Raw genomic sequence first — 20,164 nt, 5'->3', positions numbered from 1 at the left:
CCCATTAACAGTCATTGATTAATCCGCATTATTGATTTGGTTTTACGCCAGATGCCCTTCCTGATGCAACCCTTCTCATTTACTCTGGCTTTGACCCTGCTTAGCTTCCGAGATCAGACATGATTGGGCACTCGCAGGATGATGCAGCTGCTTAAAGTCATTTTACTGCTTTATATGACATTTTTGTTTCTATAATAATAAAAATGAAAAGTGATTATTCTTTTTAAATTTGAAGATTTGATGAATGTGAATGTGTCACCTGTAACTCTAGCGGTAGTATGGTGATCCACTATATGTAATAGTACCTCATCCATTTAGAGAAAACAGCAGTCGATGGCCACTCACCCTACATTCAACAGTGCTTCTGACATAAAAAATCAAGACCACATACACTGTATTTCAAGCACACTACAACTCATTCACTGCAACCGGCTGATAGGTGTGTTTTGTTGATACTATACATTGGGGTCTTTTATCATTAGAAAACATCCTCCAGCTCTATTAATGAACTGTTAGAAAACAGCATACAATGTTGCACTATGTACTTCACTAAAACCTCTTTGTGACTAACTGAAGGCCACTGAAATTATGTTTTCAGTGAGGTTATGAACTGAATACATTCTTGTCTTCTAAAGAATAATATTGTTATTATTAGAATCAGAAAAAAGAAAGGACAAATTACATCTGACACAGTTGGCAGTAGTCTGAAGCAGTCAGATCCCTTAGCTATTTGATGGGGCTGTTTAATTTAAGGTTTAAAGAGAAGCCTCATTTTCTCAAGTATTTTTTTTTCAAGAGCTACATTATGCCAAGTTACTCATGAAGCAATCAGCCAGACATCCACTTGCCATTGCTGAATACCTTCTGTTCAAATAGGAAGATTTCGCTCCACAAGCCTATTCATTAGGAGAAGGAAAACCTGTTAAATCACCCCAAGTGTATCACATTTTCCTTTGACAAGATGCTTCATGGCAGGAAGTCCTTCTATCAATACCTCCACATGTAGAGGGAGTCATCTTGTGCTTTTTCTCCTGCTTTCAGAGGTAGTTGTGAGGGCCCCAGGTTGGATGTGTAAGTGAAAGCATAATTACATACTATACCAAACATTATTGTACTGAGTAAACGTTATTGTGAAGACTGCTGCAGTTATACAAGCTGCTGAGTATCATCTATGACATGTTGCAGATGTAAACAGTAAAAGCGTAGCAAACAAATCTTGCAAAGTAATTGAGCTGACTTTATGGCAGCACATTCATGTTCATGTCATGGCAAAGTGTGGAAGAAATAAAAGTGATCTGATGATTAAGTAGATAGTGGGTGGCTAATGCAAAGCAAACACCGCAATATACACATTCCAAGTAATGAACAAAAATCAACAAGTAGTAAAAATAATCAGAAATGCCTTGGAAGAGTTTCTGCCAACTTCTCAATAAAACAAGATGACAAACCTCTTTGGAAAAAGGGCCCAAGTGATTATCAGCTTGTACGCCGTCATCATCTTCAGAGAGAAACAGACATAAATAAACATGTCATCAGACGTTGTGAACATTAAAATATGATAATACATTTTAAACATTGATTATCAAATTAAAGTTAAAAAACATGTTAAAATCCCATGGCACACCAACAAGAACAACATAAATTTACATAAGTAAGTAGAATGTGTACCTGGTAAATAGTCATGCTTTCTAAAATAACTTGTTTCATAAACCAAACTGGTTTCTGACACAGTAACAGTCCCACTTTATGGAATTTAAGGCTTGGAAGAAGCTGCAGGCAAGCTAAAAAACACCAACAAACAAAAACAAATCTTTCAAAAAGCAGGGGCAGAGGTTTGCAAAGTTATCCCCACTTCTGTGATACCACTGCACAATACACTATCATTTGGACACACATGATTTTAGTCCTTATGCCACTAACATAAGGACTAAAGGCAGTCCTGTTATTCAACAGCACATTGTACCTACAAAGGTGTTTATTGTGGTCTCAGGTATTATTTTGTTTATCCAAGGCAAAACCATAGACTGTGCAGCAGCTGTTTGGCTTGTGTGTACCCAGCTGTGTCTCTTTATTAATATTGTATAGATGAATGTATGCACGTGATTCCTTATTGTCTAATATCTGAATAAACAAAATAACGTAAAACAACTATGGTGTACTGATCAGTTGGTTTAATATGGTATTTTATCTAGAGGTCCATCTGCTCCTTAGCTTTCTAAGCCTTTTTGAATTTCCAACATTTAGAACAGATCCAGTCTTTAGGCCTACTTTCTATAGAGAGAAAGTCAGTCCTCCTGAGGCAACTAATTGGCTGCGACTCGTCATGGCAACTGGCCACAAGATTTCAAGGGAATTAGTCCTGACTGGCTGCGTTGCGAAGATCAGTTAGTTTGTTTGCTTTTTTGCATGGATCAGCGTTTCAAACACAGAGTTGCAAATAGCACTGTAATCTAATCGATGCGGGGCTCTGCATAAGCATTTGTAGCAGATTAGAAGATTTATTTTTGTTAGCAGTAATTCTGAACCTCCAAAGACCAGAGTATGGGGGTCAAAGCCCACATGTCCACAGCTACATATTCCCTGAGACTTAGAACTTTGGACTCAATTAAATATTCTTGATGACCTCTTGTGCCCAAAGATAATTGAGTGGTTAAGTCAGCTGCTGCTGCAGTCACCTGTGTGTCTCTCCTGGTGTATAATCAGATCCCACTGTGTGTTTTCCTCTACTGCCTCCATATCTCTGTCTGCCTATATCGTTGAAAACAAAAAAATCTAATAACTGCTGCTCTTTTAATAAATATTCATATTTAGGGTTTAATCGGTACACTCTACATCTTCTTGGGATAACAAAAAAAATTACAGGTGCATTTTCCAAAGACTAAAAGTGAAAAATTGTGCAAAGTGCACACAGCACTGTGTGCTGCAATACAATGTCTAATACCAGTCATGAGGTAAGAGATAGTGATGCACCCCCATTTTGCTATCTCTAAGATGATAATTGTTTTCTGTAGTTTACTTTCATTACTTTTGATCCATTATCTTTCCATTGGTGTACACCCAATTTGATTCAGACATCATTTGAATTTTGAATTTTTCATGAATTGGACTGATAACAGAGATGTGTTTAGACATAGAAATCCTGCCTACTGCAGAGACACACTTGAAATTTAGCTACTATCCTCGACCTCTGTTGTTGGGACTGTCTCGCCACTGTAACAACTGGGCAGTGCAGATTCGGCCTGGTGGTTCTGCTGACGAGGATTGTTTCTGACAAAGGGTCATTGGCTCTGCATGACAACAGACATGCCTGGATGTGCTGATGGGCTGCCTCCTCTGGCACAGTTAGTCTAAATGTAGACTGGCACTGACACTAATGTACACAGATAAAGCTGTGAGAGTCAATATTCTGCGAAGAGAGTGGTGCTGGGGGAGGCACCGTATTCTTAATTTACCCCATTTGTCCCATTTGTCAGACACTGGAACTCGATGGTAACTGGGTTGATGAATCATTGTGAATATGGATGGTCCCTTTAGTCAGTGAGTTTAGTGATTTTGAACAGGTGAAGGTTCATTTCATGGCAAGCTTAATGTCTGGGGGCCAGGAAAATTTTAATTTCAACTGACATATTGATGCAGAGTCAAATTTGACTCATCCTGTGATGCATTTTCTGTCCAATTGAGAGCAATGGAGTCCTTCATGATGACTATCAAGGACATTGGCTAAGAACTGGGTTTAGCTCAATGACAGTGTTCTCATATTACTCATATTATTAATCTCATATTTTCTTCATAAATATGTGTCAATCCAAGCTGCACAGAGTTAGTTGTCCTTATGTTGAAGAAGAAAATAGTGGTTTTGTTAATTCCTAAAATCTGGAAATGGTGCATTCAGTGTTGTGCTGGCAAAGAGTACACAGTGTTGGTATTCTTTCCCTTAATATCATCTTACAATCTGCATCACACTGAAGCCCATTAGCTGTCACTCTGTCTGTTTAAAAAAGAACTAAACAAATTGTTTACATGCATTTAATAACATCAAGACCCTATCTGCTACAAATCAAAAACAATTTGGACCAATTTGTACTGTACTTTGTTATAACTAATGGACTATCATGATGTGCACTAAATTTAGAAGGTGGAATCATGTCCTTGAAATCTATCTTGCTGTTCCTGTGGCCATGCCCAGTCCCTGAGTATCTCAGGATTTCAGCGAGAATGTCACTTACAATCTGTTTTACCATCCAGCCCCCCAGAGAATTAATATTCAAAGGGGCTTTTTAAATTTAGGCCATGACAAGACAAGGCTTATATGATGCACTACATCAAAGGAAGTGTCAACAAGCTAGCTGATCATTGCAGTTTGGGCTTCATCAAACAATTTTCAGCATCCTTTTACCACAGATATGCACAATGAATACCAAAAATTCCTTCACACATTTTCTCATGAAAATCAAAAATTTGTGGTCATACACATAAAAAGTGCAATTTAGGACTTATTGTGTGTCTAAGGTCATTCAGGCTCAAAGAAAAAAAACATCAGTCAACAAAGAGATGAAGGGTATGCACACAAACTCCCTCTCTACCCCAGTTAAGCCCACACACACACATACACACACACACAACTTTTTTGACGCTGGGTAAATGGTCACAGGGACAGAGTATTCCCAGCAGGACTTTGTAGATGAGGGATGTCAGCACTTTTTTCACCAGAGGGTTTAGGCCTTTCGTTCTGCTCTGGGATGACTGAGTTTAATTGGAGAACCCTAATGCGCCGCTGGAAAGCTGAGCTGCTCATGCCATGACTGGCTTGGAAAATGGGAGGGCGTGAAAGAGGAGCTGGTGTGTGTGTGCATCTCCAGCAGCTACTGCTGGCATCCCTCAAGATGCCAACAAATTTATTCATGGGATCCAAGCAGTTTGTTTACGACTCGTCTCATTTACAAAATAATAGGCAATAATAATTTCAGCAGATTGATCCTAGGTTAATCCAAATAATTGCCAATTCATTATAATTTCACATTTTCTGGAAATAGAATTGATTTGTTCTGTCTATCAGTGGGGTGAAACCTGCATGCCCAATCAGTCAGGTTATATGCGAAACATGTTTTATCAAATGGAGGTAAAACTGAGCAAAAAATGTCTCCACAATGAAAAACAAATTGGATAACATTTTACTACTGCACCAAATGAATGTGTGCTCAGGGGGTCCTCAAAAGAAGTAAATGCTATAAATAACAGTGTGTCAGTTTGAGTCAATAAGAAAAGCAACATAAAAGCCATATCTGGAAACAAATTGTTTTAGGGTTGTTATTTTTCCATAAACAGGATCTTTCAATTTATAGGTGATCAGCTCGATCTGTGTTTTATGACTTTACTTTTTCCTCAGATCAGTTCTGACAGATTTGTGGAAGAGAAAAGCAATGTCTTGACCAAAGTTTATGTTGCTGAACTCTTTCAAAGCATGTCTATTGTTCTATAATTGCAAAAATATTTTGAAATAAAATACATATATGTGGGTTGTGGATGCTGTTTGGCTAGATTTTTTCATTTGACATAGTGTGTTAAATGATTTGTGATGAAAATTCAGCCTTTGTTATTTAATTTTTAGAAGTATTTTCAATATACTATTACTACAGATATTTTAGGTAAAAATCAGTGAATGATTTGCAGTCAGTACAACATTAAGTATGGTCATTTTGTGAAAAAGCCCTGTATGGTTATGATAATGTTGTTGATTAATACCTACAATCCAGTTAGAGAGAGGGTAATGAATGCTAAACATTTAGGATCTTTGTCTAAAGAGCCTTTGATTGAGTTTTTGTTTCGAGTCTGGAAGGTGGTTTAGAGATGCTCGCTCTCTTATTGGGATGGTGCATCCCAGTGGAGACCATTGGCTTAGGAGGAGGAGGGCAAGGAATGATGTCCTTGTTGATGAATGAGTTTGTCGGCTAGTCAGTTCAGACAATGAGTTTGGACAGAATGAATGTCCACATGCATTAGTGCTCCTGTGGAAATGCTTTACTGTCAGATGATAAGATGCTGCTAGACACTTAATGAGAACCAGAACAGGCACACTGTAGATTACACATTTTTCAATCCCAGCAGAGGGGTTAGCAAAGGCAGTGGTTCACATAAGTAATCAGAGGAAAGTGCAAAAAACAAAGCAAAATTACTCTGTGTGTGTGTGTGTGTGTGTGTGTGTGTGTTGGTTTTCTGATTTTTCTTCATGCTCAGTGTTTCAGGTGTACACAGCTGTATTCACAAACTGCAGTTTTGTTATGTAAAGCACACAAGTACTGAAAAAAGACCTAAAGAGATGGTAAATACATAATCAGCTCTCAAAATGGCAGGAACACTGAGCCAGGTGTCAGTGTGTTTCAGAAACAACACTTCTGATCTATTCATTTACAGTGTTTGTTTCAGTGTGAACATTCAGTTGGCTGCAGCATAATGGAGCAAAAACAGCTCATTGTTGAGAGCATTTTATAGGGATGGAAAGAACAGTGTGAGCTCAGTGAGCTCGTTGTGAATGTGCTTTATTCTTAGTTCATTTCTCTGGTTTGGTCATGGCAGGAAAATATCTCCAAATTATGAGGCTTGTGTTTTGGATGGCAGTCCAGTAAAACATGTCACTTCAGTAGTGCCATTTGTTGCCAGAGAGACCAAATCTAAGGAGACAAAAGGAAAAAAAATCTCAAGAGTCAAAAATGCACAAAATGGGACTTGGAAATGACACAAGTCATCTCAGTTCATCTTTTCTTAGAAGATCAGTGAAAGTAGCTCTAATTAGAATGAAAAAAAAAAATCATCAGACAAAGCAAACTGAAGGTGATAATGGAGCTGTAGTTTAATTTGGGGTAACTTTATGACTTTGGACTAAGTAGCAGAAACAGTATTAGCAGTTGTTTTTAAGTGACAGGATGATCGTGAGTTGTAGATAGCCAATTAAAAGTGGAAATTCTTCATGCCTAAGACTCTTGCGGAATAAAGTGTAATTACAGTGATAGTGTTCAAACAGGGATTTTATTATAACTTGGCTAATAAATATTAGATTTAAAGCTAATTCAGCAAAACTTCCAAATTTAATGCACATTAGAGACAAGTTTACAGTTGTGTCTGTTGCCATCTCATATAGGAAAGAGGGAAATATATTTTATCTAACATCTTTTCATTAATTTTTTTAGTTGACCAGCTGCCTATATTCACTAGTATAAGATACGCTATTAAGATATATTAAGAGATATAATTGTGAAATTCCTTCGGTGCTTCCTGCTAAACCTCAGCAGTATGCAGTATAGGCTTAAAGTCTATTCAGAGCACAACACTAGATACATTGATAGTTAATTCTATAATAATGTATGGACACAAAATATGTGTTTCCTATCAAGTCATATAATAAGACACCTCAGACATAGCTGCATATTAAACGCTATGATCCTGATGTGCATGCAAATATGTGCTAACACTCTATTACTATTCTCAGCTTGTTTATATCATTGTCCATTTGTGTGTGTGAAAAAGAAACATTCCTAAAAAAAACATATTTTATCTTTTAACGCATCTACAGCACCCTGACTGTTGACGCCTTTGGAGAGAAATAAACATCCATGATGGTGGTTCTGCTTCACCTGAACTGATAAAATTATACTTTTCAAGGCTGAATGTGGTGGGAGTGACTGTATTAGTTTATATTACCTTGGTGCAGTGTGCAGTGAAAAGCCTTGACATTAAACATTTGAGAATGTTTAACATGAGAGCAAAAGCATCCTTTACAATAACACATTTTTATTATGAACAACCGCATAACTTCAAGCTGTACACAGGCAGAAAACAATTCCTATTTAAGAACATTTCTAGAAGCCATGAACAACATGTTTATCTAAAGAAAGTTATTATTAGACACAACTACGCATAAACATACCATGAGGACAAAACAAACACTTGCTCTTCATGGCTGTGATTAAGGTTAGGTTGCTGGGACTTCAGATAAGGTTAAAACTTATGGAGAGAACATTTTTTTAGGTTAATTACAGAGCCACTGTCCACTCTGTCCACTGAATATAGATCTTAAATGGAAATAAAATGAGATTATTCCCCCCTCTCATATATGTCAGTATATGAATCTGGATAAAAAATTGCCCTTAAGGCTATAAACCCGTGCAGCTACAAACCACTTCACTGATAAATGAGTAAAACACTCCTCCTCTTTCCCAGTGAATTGCTCATGCATATATAGCATGTTCATTAACCATTTAATCACTGTAGTTTAATGGCTTGTGGTATTGGCTGTCTGTTCCCCTGAAGTCATTTGGATTGATGCAGTTTTCCAATTCTCAGTCTATCAACAGCGGGACAGCAATAGCAATTGTTTTCTTCAAAAATATGCTACAAAGCAAACCAAGTCCACCAAGAGTTTAGCGAGCTACTGTGGCCTGTAAAATCAATTGGAAAGAACAACTAACAATTAAATGATAATGTGATTCACCAAAAAGTGTAAACAAATCATTGTACTGCACTGAAGTAGAGACTTATTCAGCTTCAAATACAATGCTTGCTTGAAAGTATAAGCATCATAAAATACGAAATTATGGGCCCACAAACATGGTGATCATCATAAAATCATGGCATGCAGAAATTATTATTAATATTACATTGCACTGTGTGATTTTGCTGTGGTAAATGGTCTGACATGCGGCACTTTAACAAACTTGCTTTTGAATTTAGGGCCCATGAGAAACATATTTTAAAACAAAAATCCAGACATATTTCATTCTAGGAGTAGTTTGAGAGAAAATATTGAAGAATTCCACTCGCGGCTCTGTTAGGAGGAGAAAAAACTAGACGGCCATGCATGTTAAAAGCCTATGTGCCATCAAAGCCCCTTGGGCTACAAAGGGCTCTTTTAGCAAATGGATTGCAACAGCTGCAAACTCTGAGCTGTTCTTAATGTGCATGGTGCAGATGTCTGCACTTGAGTCCCACATTCTGAGACAGATCTGTCTGGCTCTACACTGGGCCTCTCTCATCATATCACTGTAGCTTCATTAACCACTGAACTCAAAATCAACATCTGCCTGACAGTTTTTGCTCTCCAATTAAAAGAAAAAAATGCAAAAAGCTGAAGTAATAAGCTTCTGAGAACTTTGTCATATACTGCCTGTATCCCTTTATCTATCTTGTGTTAGCCTCACACAAAATGAGTACTGACACCAGAACACTTGGAACTTTTTAATAACTCATTGTTATTAAAAAGCTTATTTGTTATTAGATGTTTTGGCACCAAAAATGTTTGTACGGTGGTGAATATAAACTGTGTCCACCATGTTTCAATATAGTGACTGATTGTTACCATTAGCAGTGAATAATAGGTGAACCCAAAGAGAATCAACCTTCCCTAGCAGTGCAGCCACCCCAGTAGTGTTTTACTTCTAAAAACTGGAGCAGTGAAAAAACTGTGGCTCTGTCTAACGGCTGGATGCCTGAGCACTCTCTGTGGATTTGAAGAACAAGAAATGGGTTCTGGGTGAAGAGCTACAACTGGATTTACATATTGTTCTAACAAGGTTTATCTTTGTTCAAACCGAAGAAAAGTTTATTAGGAGAACAAACCTTTTATGTCTTACACTTAAGGGTCACAGGAAGTGATACATCTGGAAAACAAATCCAAATAAGCACCTGTATGAGGCGACAGGGATACATTACTGATCAAAGCTATTGGCAAAGAGCTGCAATTAGCAAAATCAATACACAGTGATAAGAAATGCGTTGCAGACATGAACCATATTCAATCAGATAGCACACATCTATCCAATCAGTAACTGGGACAGAACATTTTTGACTACTGAACTCATTTAATGCTTAAAACAAATACAAGTTACTTCACTGGGTCATCACAATTGAACAAGAGATTTTTTTTTCATATTTGTAACACCCTCAGAAATATACATTCACATGGCTGCATACAGACAATATCTCTCTTTTGATTTTCTTTGAATAATATTAAATTGACAAACTGTATGCATCACTCCTTTGTATAACAGTGAAGCCGCTAGTGGCATGTAAAAATGTACTGGAGGAGCATTTTTAGGTGGGACTTTGGAAATAAGCTATGCATCAACTTTAACTAGCCATCATTGAGTCTCTCTGTTTGCAGTCAAAATAGGTATATTTTACACGAACAGGGTCCCTACGCAGTTGTCCCTAAATAAATCCTGTCTCTACTCTCAACCTTATATACAGTATTTACAGTGGAATGTTGAACATACTGAATACAAAAAGTAGATTAGGATGGAATGAAGTTACTGTCAGTATTACAAAATAGAAACTCATAACACCCTGATAACATGAATACAATGTTTACATCTACCAGATACAGAATGTCAAATCTGAACGGTTTTTCTCTCCAACATATCTGAGAAGCAAATGTGATGTGGTTTTGTAATAGATGCAGAAAAAAAAAACTAAAACAAAACCTTAAACTTGTGCTTTTTCAAAGGGGAGTTGATCTTTGCTTTGAGGTGCATTTTTTAAATTTAAATTTAAAAGTTAAATCTCTTTTCAATGGATTAGTTTCAATTGTGCTTAAAAAGTCAGCAATATGTGACCAAGAGGCAAAAATTATATCTCTTTAGGGCTTAAACTATCCAGCATTGACTGGAAAGAAGTGCTGTATCACCATTTAGCCATCATTAAACTTTTAAATGGTAATGAATGCAGCTTTAAGGGATCGACTGATTTAAATATCAAGTATAGATGCATTGTTAGTACTGTGCTGGAGCTTGGATAGAATAACATCCTCACAATATTAACTACAATTCACTGCAAGTAATGAACCATCATTTGTCTGATATGAAGTGGTCTGCAGTCCATGTCATGTTTCAACATTATTTATCATCTTATTTTGGACATGATTAACTTCAATAGGCACTGAACGCAAGAACAAAAGGCAAAAACGTGCTTTTCATAAGTTTGTCACTATTATGCAGTGATGCAATATACGTGGAATTGAACAGTGACTGCAAAGCAGATCATCTGCAGGTGAACAGTTAACCAAAGACTACAAAATTATAGTTTACTTTTGTACTTTCAACGCAGTAGTAACCCAGCTACTAAATTAAGGTTTTTCTTGGAAATGTTCTTTTGAAACATCATGTATTGCTCTCTAACTGTAATGGATACACTCAAATCACAGAAAACAGGTTGTAGAAAATGAAATGGATTTCAAACTGAAACTAACAGAAAATGAAACTGACCTAAACTGAAATCAAAAGGCTTTTAATAAGAACATGATATTTCCCACTTTGCAATGTTAATTAATGAAAATTTGTGTTGAAAATCCATTATAGTTTGAGGCTCATGATTAACATGCTCATCTAAAAACATACAATAGACAAGCATGGACACACATCTCCATCCAGCAGAGAGATCTGCTCTCAGAGATGTCTTTTTTCATTTATATATATATATGTATATTTATATACTTTTAGTGTTAACTGTAATATTGTTGCTGAGTACTGTGCCCATAAACTCATACCTTTGTCAATACTGACAACACTGACAAAGTGTTATCTTCTGAGCTGCAAATGAGGACGATCACACTAGAATTGATACAGAAAAAATAGCAACATACACACTTCCACTCCCACACAAAAAAACATGCATAAAATAAGGCTTAATACAGTATTTATATTGTTCAGAGCCAGTCAGATATTTGTCCATGGATTTACTCCATTGCTTCTGTTTTATCAGATATTTCACATTGACCTTTTTTGTTTGAAGCTGCTGATTGTGTAACGAACCTCAATGCTGAGGAGAGAAAAAAGTCATTTGCTATACTAGCATCCACTGGCGCTTGTTAACAGTGATTTAAAAAGCCATATATGTATAATGCCTTCAGAAAGGGTCATTGTATCACTATTGGCAAATTCAGATGCCAACAGTAAGGGAAGGATGACAATTCATTAGTTTAAACTCCCCCAAACAGTTAACTGAAATTCATTTAGAAAGATAAAAGAGATGACACAAAAATCATGAAAAGCAGCAGGTGACTTATTATACTCCAGCATGGCCACCATCATATTTCCAATTCCCTTTTGCATGTTAAAATGTTTTCTCTGCAGACGTAAATATAGCATCAGTTGACATTTTCCTGCTATCCTTGTCCTCTGTGTCCATGAATGGCGATTCATAGAAAATGCTGTTGGTGTAAGCTGGTGTAAGTCTTCAGTACACAGTCACACAATTATAAGGAGAAGCAGTCATTATTGGGAAATTCCCAGGACACTTTTCTCTGACATCCATCTGGTAAAAAAATGGTCAAACAAAACATAATTATGACAATTCAACACAGAGGCATGTCATTATAGTGGAAAGATTTAGAGCTCGTATACACAGGTCAACCTGTCCAAGTCAAGTGACAATCATGACATTTCAGAGCATTGTTGAACGTTTCACTGTGACTCATCAAACCTCTTTTGGGCGTGACTGTGATACACCACTGAAAAGTAGAAATTGTTGTATATGATACAATTGCAGCCCTTCTCTCTCCTGCTATTCTGACTTGCTGATGTGGAAATTAATTAAACATGCCAGACATTTCAGGAAACAAAAAAAAAAAAAAAACAGCTGCTATTTATCTGTTACTGGGATGTCCATACAGCTCAGTAGACTGACTCCCTGTCAGTAAAGAAACAAATCAAGCATATAAACACAGGGGGTCAAGAATTACTAAGCTGATATCTGCTTTAAATGCTGTGAATATAAAAAAAAAAAGAGTAATTTTTAATGGATTTTAACCCCAGTGAGAAATGGCATTTTTTTTTCCTTTCTCTGAAACTTGACCACAAAACTATACACACAACTCCACCTGTAATTATGTCAGACAACAAAATCTCTAATCATGTAAAAATCATACAAAAGACAGTATAAAAATAACAAAACAGCAATGGTAATGGAAAAAAAACAAACAAAACAAAATTGTACATCCAGTGTTGGACTTTCACAAATGTGCTCAGCAAAACCTCAACCTGCAGTCTTTTTATACATTTATCACATTTAGAACATGAAAAAATACACAAAAACAATAATACACCAGTATTAATGAACCGATCACCTCCCTGGTCTTGTAGTTCAGTGAGAAGTCCATTTACATACCTTAGTTTTCTTTGCCCATTCACCTGATGGAACTGATATCAATAGTTAAGTTGATGTTGCTAGCACTTTAAGTAGATGCTTGATTTCCTAATTGAGATTATCTGGATGGGGTCTGATGTGGGGGGAGTCAGGGAGGAAGGGTATTAGGTTGACCAAAAGAGGAATGGGACAGTGATAGGTGCAGTTTGACAAATGGGAGGGTGGGGTCGTGATGGTGGTGAATGGTGCGGTGGAATGCAGGTGGGGGACAAAGGGTTGTTTGGTTTGGTTGCTGCATGCCACTACACATACCACTCTTTCTTAGAAATGACAGAGCCATCGGTTTGAGAGATCATATCATCGGCTATCTCAGGTTCAGGGTCATACTGGAAAGCCAGAGTCCGCTCGTCATAATCTCGACTCTCTCCCTCATCCACAGTGAAATAGGGCCTCTTCAGGTCCTCTGATTCGGCATCGAAATCACGGTCACTCGCTCCACCAGGGCCGCCGATCTGGGCAGGTTTCTTCTCATCGTCTGAATCATCTGGATACTGCAGGTTCTTGGGGATGGGGGGGTGGGCGGGCAGGCCGCCGGCCTTGCTGTACCCATTTCCAAACACATGTTTCTTGGTGCTGTAGTCTCCCTTGAAGGTGCGCTGGCGGCGGCGCAGGAATATGAAGAGCAGTATGGCTGCCACGCCCAACAGGGCGACTCCCCCCACAGCGCCCCCGATGGCGGCACCTGCATTGTGCTGCTCCTGCGGAATCTCATGGCCCCGAGGTGGCGGGTTGTTAGGGAATTCTGGGTAGGAAAAGACAGATGGAAGGGAGTGTGTCAGTGCTCTGGTGGGAGGAGGTGCATTTGTGCAGGTGCAGATACTTTTTTTTTTTTTTTTAGGAAAGATGAAATAAGGGAGATAAGGACGGAAAAGCAAAGGGGAAAGAAGGAAGGACCCCTGGCCTTAGGACAACCCCTCCACCCCCACCCCAAAGGAACCCTTACCACCAGTGTGGCAGGCCTCAGTCAGTAACAGTCGCATGCATTTTTGGACATGGAAAGAATTCAATTCACCACAAGACAATCAAAAAGTAAAAAGACAGAAGAAGCTTTGGTGAATAAAACTTGGTCAGCGTGCAATAACCACCATTTCTTCAGTTTAGATGGCAGAGGAAATTGAAACTATTTAATGAACAAACTGTGAAAGAAATTCATATGGCTTTTCAGTCAATAGATTCAGTCAGTTTTATAAGTCAAAGTGAGCATAATGAATGGTGCATTACAGTCCAGCATGAAAATGTACATCATGACACATAACAGTCTTTATCATCAGTGTAGCAGTAATGAAGTGAAATGCATTGCCAGACATGGTAATCAGCAGCTAAGCATATGCAGCAACAGTGCATTAACAAGGGTGATAAACATGAAGCTCTTTTATTCAGGCAGCGCAACAGACAGCAAAAAATAGAATATGCTTCCAGGAGAAAAAACATATATTATTCAGTTAGGGCAGTGGAGAAAAGAGAGGAAATTATTAAATGAGTCAAAGATGCACTCTAAACTAGAACAGAGTGACAATGACTAATGGTCTTGCTTGAGAGGAACAATAGCTAAGTTGCCAGTGAGTTGAAAAGCTGCGATTTTACCTTAAAAATACAAAAAGAGATATGTTGTTTTTAATTCAGAACTGCCATGACCATACCATATCTGGAGCTAAACTGAGCCATCACATTCATTGAACCATTTTAGTGCACAAAGCCTACTCAGAGGAAGCTAAACACTGCTTGTGACTGAAGGGCAGTCATTGCTTACATAAAGCTAAGTGCTGAAACCATGTCCCTTACATACACAAGTCCTCTTACAACTAACAAATGTGTAAAGCTGCTTCAAACACAGAGACAGGAGAGACTTTTATCTGAAACATGTTCAAAGGCTCGAGGAGCGCAAGTTCTGCTCGTCTAAACCTGCAGAGCAGAGGCGCATTTAACTTCAATGGAAAACAAGCACTCCTCAATAGAAAGGTGTGGGTAAAAATAACAACCATATACTGAATAAATGGTGTGAGGGAGGGCTGAAAATGAAAGAGAATGAAACAGTGAGAGAAAGAAAGGAGGGAGCCTCCTTTGCAGGCAGGGCAAACCACAGACACATGTATAGTACACAACAAGGGAAGACAAGTCAGACCAGAAACAGATAAGGTTTACTTTTCATACTATTTGTGGCTATTGTGGTACTGATTTATTACTGTTCTATTATGACACATCATAATCTACTAAGCACAGATCTAAATGCTCTGACTCCAGGTGACTTCTCCATATCAGGATCTGATAACCACAAGTACTAAAAACCTCAGGGAGCAAATCAGTTTGATTTATTTTTCTGAAACGTTTATGTTGCTTGGATGAACATATTACATATAACACATACAGGATCTGATGGAAAATTGTTCATTGTACAAAGTAACTGACCTCAATTAAGCCAAAATTATTTTATCCCGAAAGTTCCTTACAGTGACTAAATTCCCTGTGCCAACACACAGGAAGTGAAGCAGAGTCAAATCAGATTGCTGCAAAAATCTGCAAATCTGACAACCTCTACCATTGTCATCATGCAAAATTAAGAGACAAATATCCTACATAAGCAGAAAATAATATTTGTCCAGAACTGTTAAATCAAAATAATTATGCAATTTAAACTGTTTTTTAGTGAAAAGGTTAAATCTCTGTGTATAATTTAGGTAGAACAAGGAGGTTGTTGCTACTGAATCTTTTAATTCAGCATTAATTACAATGGCACTCTCAGTCCAAAGGAGAGACCGCCCAAACACAGTCACCCTCCTCAGTTGCTCTTCCTCTATACCCCTTCTCCCAGGGCCAACAGCAAAGCTCTCCAGTTTCTAAAGCAAAGCCGGGCACAGACTCAAATATCAGCTCAGGTTTTAATCTGACCACCTAATGGGATTATTCAGACACAGGCCTTCATTACACACATGAATGAGAGAGCAGAGCCAGGTCACCCCTGCTCAAGAACACATCCTCCCACCAAGTCCAAAGACGGGTGAAAATCCAAAGGATTGAAAGGAGCAGAGAGAAAAGGGAAAACGTTCCTCTGTAATCCTCTCCTCTATCCTTCACTGCTTTCTTCTGCAAGGAGCTATCTCTGCCCTCATCAGTCCTTTTATTCAGTCTTAATTAGGTAGCTTTTCGTAATAGACTTCTAAGGTTGCAAAGACTTGATATTTACCACATAAAGAGGAGAAACTCACAAGGCATGAGGTAGTAAAAGATGACACAACAAGCCTTCAAGGGCACTCTACCTTCACCTCCATTTCTATGAAGGATCACGTGACACCCATATTTGAAGAATGCAAATGTCAACACTAATGACTGAATGACTGAATGATAGTCCATAAACATTCAGGTACTTTTGCAATGTTTTGTTAGGCACAACTACCTTAAAGCCAGCCTTGAAAGTTGATATAGCATAAACAAGAATTTGGGTTATTAAGACGTTTTCCTAGAAAAGAAATTGAATGGAGTTTGAAGTATTGAAACTGGCTCTACCTGTGTGATGGGGATAGACTGAAGCTCTGCAGGAACACCAGGAAACACTCATCAGATCATTTCAGCACGGTGGCAGAACCTGGTGCTTTTATTCTACATCTCAAAGATCTGTGTGGGGAAAGAGGACTGCCTGTTCTCTGCGTAATTCACAACACTTCTGCTGTGTATGTATTTATCCCTCCACAAGGTCACATCACAACACCACCGCTCATTCAGCACACTGGCCTTGTGCATTACATAGAGTATGCCAAAATGGCAAAAGATTTCTCAGTTTCCCAGAGTGTGACGGCTTTGTCTATGACATATACTCTGTCAGTGTGAGTATGTGAAATTAGAATGACCATGGTAGAAACTAATCACATTATAGAAACACTAATAAAAAAGCACATTTGGAATGGATGGAGTACGTAGGGGTGTTTGACAGCACAGAGGAAGGAGGAGGCGTTCCAAGAGCACGCCATCGCTACTGGCAACACCTGCCAACAGATAGATAAAAAAAGGCAAAGGAGCACAACACCCCTGACACTGTTCCAGGCAACAAAATGCAGTGTCTATTAACACCACTCTGGAAATATGCAGATAGTGAGTAAGTAACCTTGGGTTGCAATGGCTAAAATGTACTATTGAGATTAATAGGTGCCAAGATGGGTTATGAAAGGCTATAATTCAACCCAGAGGCACGATAGATTCATACAGGTAAAGAATAACATAAAACTGCTAAAATAAAAATCGATTCAACCACTATAGCCACGTGAATTTAAATTGCTTTAATCACACTATTTTAAAAAACGGACTGAGTGGATGATTTATTACCTCCAAACATTTCAGTGATAAAAAAAAAAAAGTCAGTCTTTAGGTGAAACAATTGGTAAACAAATACATCGCACTAAAAAAAAAAAAAAAATCTTGTTTTGGAAGTGACACATCAGGTCTGTGTCAGATTAGCAGTTAGAGAAATCTACATACATGGTTTTGTGTTCCAGTTTAAGCTAGAGTACAAAACAACCAGCAGCAGCAAATATTCAGCGACACTGGAGGAGAGGAATGTTTGACACAGAGGGGGCTTTAAAGCGAGGGAAACTGTTTCACAACTTTGTCCTGCAGGTACTGTATCTGGGTGTGTTCCAGTCATGTCTCTACATGAAAAAAGAAGGAGAGAGACATGTACAAACATTCCTGAGTCTTTCTTGCAATCACTTGCAAGGTGTTATGACAGAAGCTGGGAAAATGAGAGAGGATTTCAAAGAGTGGTGCAGGGAGTGGTGTTTTAATATGACTAAATGTGGAACAAGCCGCAGACAACAGAAGATGAAAAGAAAATTGAGGGCTACTCGGAGAAGTTGAGGAGTGGCGACAAGGAAAAAAAAGAAGATGGAATGAGTACGTCTGAAAGGTTGGGGAGTGACAACGGGAAATAAAGAAGGGCATAATGAGCGAGTGTGGATGGGGACAATTGGGGTAGATGCATTAATTCAGTGATTCCAACGATTCTCATTATTCCCCTGTCTGAATTTGCCAGTGGTTGTGAAGTCATGGAAATGTAATGCTGCCACAACGAATAAAGGCTCATCACTGACAGGAATTTAACATGCCGCCCGGGGAGTCAACGCCAAGGCAAAGCTCTTTTTCACCCTATCACACACTGCCTTCCAATACCATTTCTTTCTGTTTGTCAACAAATGTTTTGCTATCACTGATTTTACAGAGCCATGGGTTTACCTCATTTAAAGGTAAATGCCACTCGCCCCATTAAATCCTTCAGACTAGTATTTCAAATTCAATTCCCTGTAAAAAGCCAAAGGATAAGAGGCATGGGATGTGCTGGAGGAGATAAGACTGTGAAATACTGGCATCAAAACACAGGTGACATCATCTGTGGCATGTTGTGAACACGCTGAGACTTGCGGAATGATCCTGTCAGAAAAACAGAAAAGGCTTCTTGTTTTCATCTTCCTGCAGTAGATGTAGCATGTCTTTTGGTCTCTACTGGTGACCAGAAGTCACAATACTGACAGTCTTGTGATTACATTCATGGTGGCTTACAGTGGACATAAACACAGTCATATCAACAATAAGAATGACTAAGATGGAAAATCAGAGCAGATATCCCACATGAATACTGTAATGAAAAGTACTGGAAAAATATGTTCCAAAAATTTTCTGAAAGCCTTTGGAAATATAAAATGGTCAGTTTGAGCTATGATTTAATTTAGTCTTAATGCACCTTTAATTGGCAATGAATATTTACACTGGCATCTAAACACCAATGCTCTTAAAAATCCTGTTTGCTCATAAGGCACTGATATTAATGCGTCTCTACATTTGCTATTTGTGTGGCTGCAGTGCTAAGTGGAAGTGCTCTAAGGATATTGGGTCAGCAGACATGAAACATACATGTTAGTACGTGTTGTGCCAGAAGAGGTCGGGCCACTGTTTGTTTACCACACCATCCTACCCTCAGTTTCTCTTCTGTTGTTTTCTCTCTCCTTGTTATTTTGGAGCTGTGTGTGTAATGAGTGAATCACCACAGAGCATCATCAGCTGCAGCAGCTCTGGAGCCAGTGGTCAGGCCCTGGGACAGCGTCTGACCTACTTCATCAGGCTCTCAGGGAGGCGTGACAGATCCGACACCATACGAGTGGACAGAGAGGAGGAGGATGGAGGAGCAGAGCTGGGCCGAAGGGGCTCAGCCAATCCCCCTGCTCCATCTGTCTGCCACATCCCTCTCCTCTGCATATCCTCCGGAGAGCAGAAACAGCAAGCCATGCAGAAACAAATGTTAAGATAAATCACCCCGATCTCAGCTGCTCTGCTCTCACATGCTCTCCCCTGGTAACGTTTCCATTTCACTCCTCTAGCTAAGCTATCTCTTCTCCAAACACGAAAGACCCTTTTACACCCTGAGCATCTCTCTCCTCCATTTTATGCAAGACAAGCTGCAGTCACAATGTCTTCTCCCCAAGTGCTTTCGCTGGCACAGGACGAAACAGTGGAGGCTTTTTGGAGCAGCCTATGATGTGTGAGCGAGGGAGCGGCTCATGCTAATGTCTCATTTGGATAATGAGGTGTGATCTTGGCAGGATCTGAGCAGCAAGCAGGCCCTCATGTTGTGTGGATGTAGGGCCTAGCAAGTTGCTCTACCAGCCTGCAAACCCAAATCCTTCCAGGTTTGCAGTTTCCTGATCAGAAGTGATCAAGGGTGATAAAAAGCTAACAGGGGGAGCAGGACACCAAGACACTGAATATGCTTCTCAATCTGACTGCCAGTATGTATCTACTTTAAGTGAAGGTGTAATAATATACAAGATATACACATGTGGCCTTTGAATCCATGAATAATGCAGGCAGTGATGTGAGAAGACGACGGTACAATGTGCTATAGCACACAGATTGAGACAGACTCCACCATGACAGCCGAAGACAAACAAATTTCACATTGCTGGGGGAGCCTTTGCAAAGCTGACATCATAAT

General features: G+C 38.8%; 1 protein-coding gene across 2 annotated transcripts in view; it reads right to left on the bottom strand.

Annotated features, from left to right (window-relative positions):
• The window catches only part of nectin1b (nectin cell adhesion molecule 1b), a 144,009-nt gene that overhangs the window by 61,098 nt on the left and 62,747 nt on the right, over positions 1–20,164 (bottom strand). The window contains exon 6 of one of the 2 annotated variants that reach the window (XM_026330199.1): positions 9,571–13,933. The exons of the other annotated variant lie outside the window; for it this stretch is intronic. Coding sequence (XP_026185984.1) covers positions 13,434–13,933 — 500 coding nt within the window. The 3' untranslated portion in view covers positions 9,571–13,433. Of the gene's footprint in view, positions 1–9,570; positions 13,934–20,164 lie in introns of those variants that run through there. 2 annotated transcript variants of the gene reach the window in all.

Source organism: Mastacembelus armatus, chromosome 13, assembly GCF_900324485.2.
Source record: "Mastacembelus armatus chromosome 13, fMasArm1.2, whole genome shotgun sequence".
In the NCBI taxonomy this organism is placed as follows: domain Eukaryota; kingdom Metazoa; phylum Chordata; class Actinopteri; order Synbranchiformes; family Mastacembelidae; genus Mastacembelus; species Mastacembelus armatus.
Note: the sequence above shows the minus strand (reverse complement) of the source record. Positions and strands in the feature narration are given on the sequence as shown.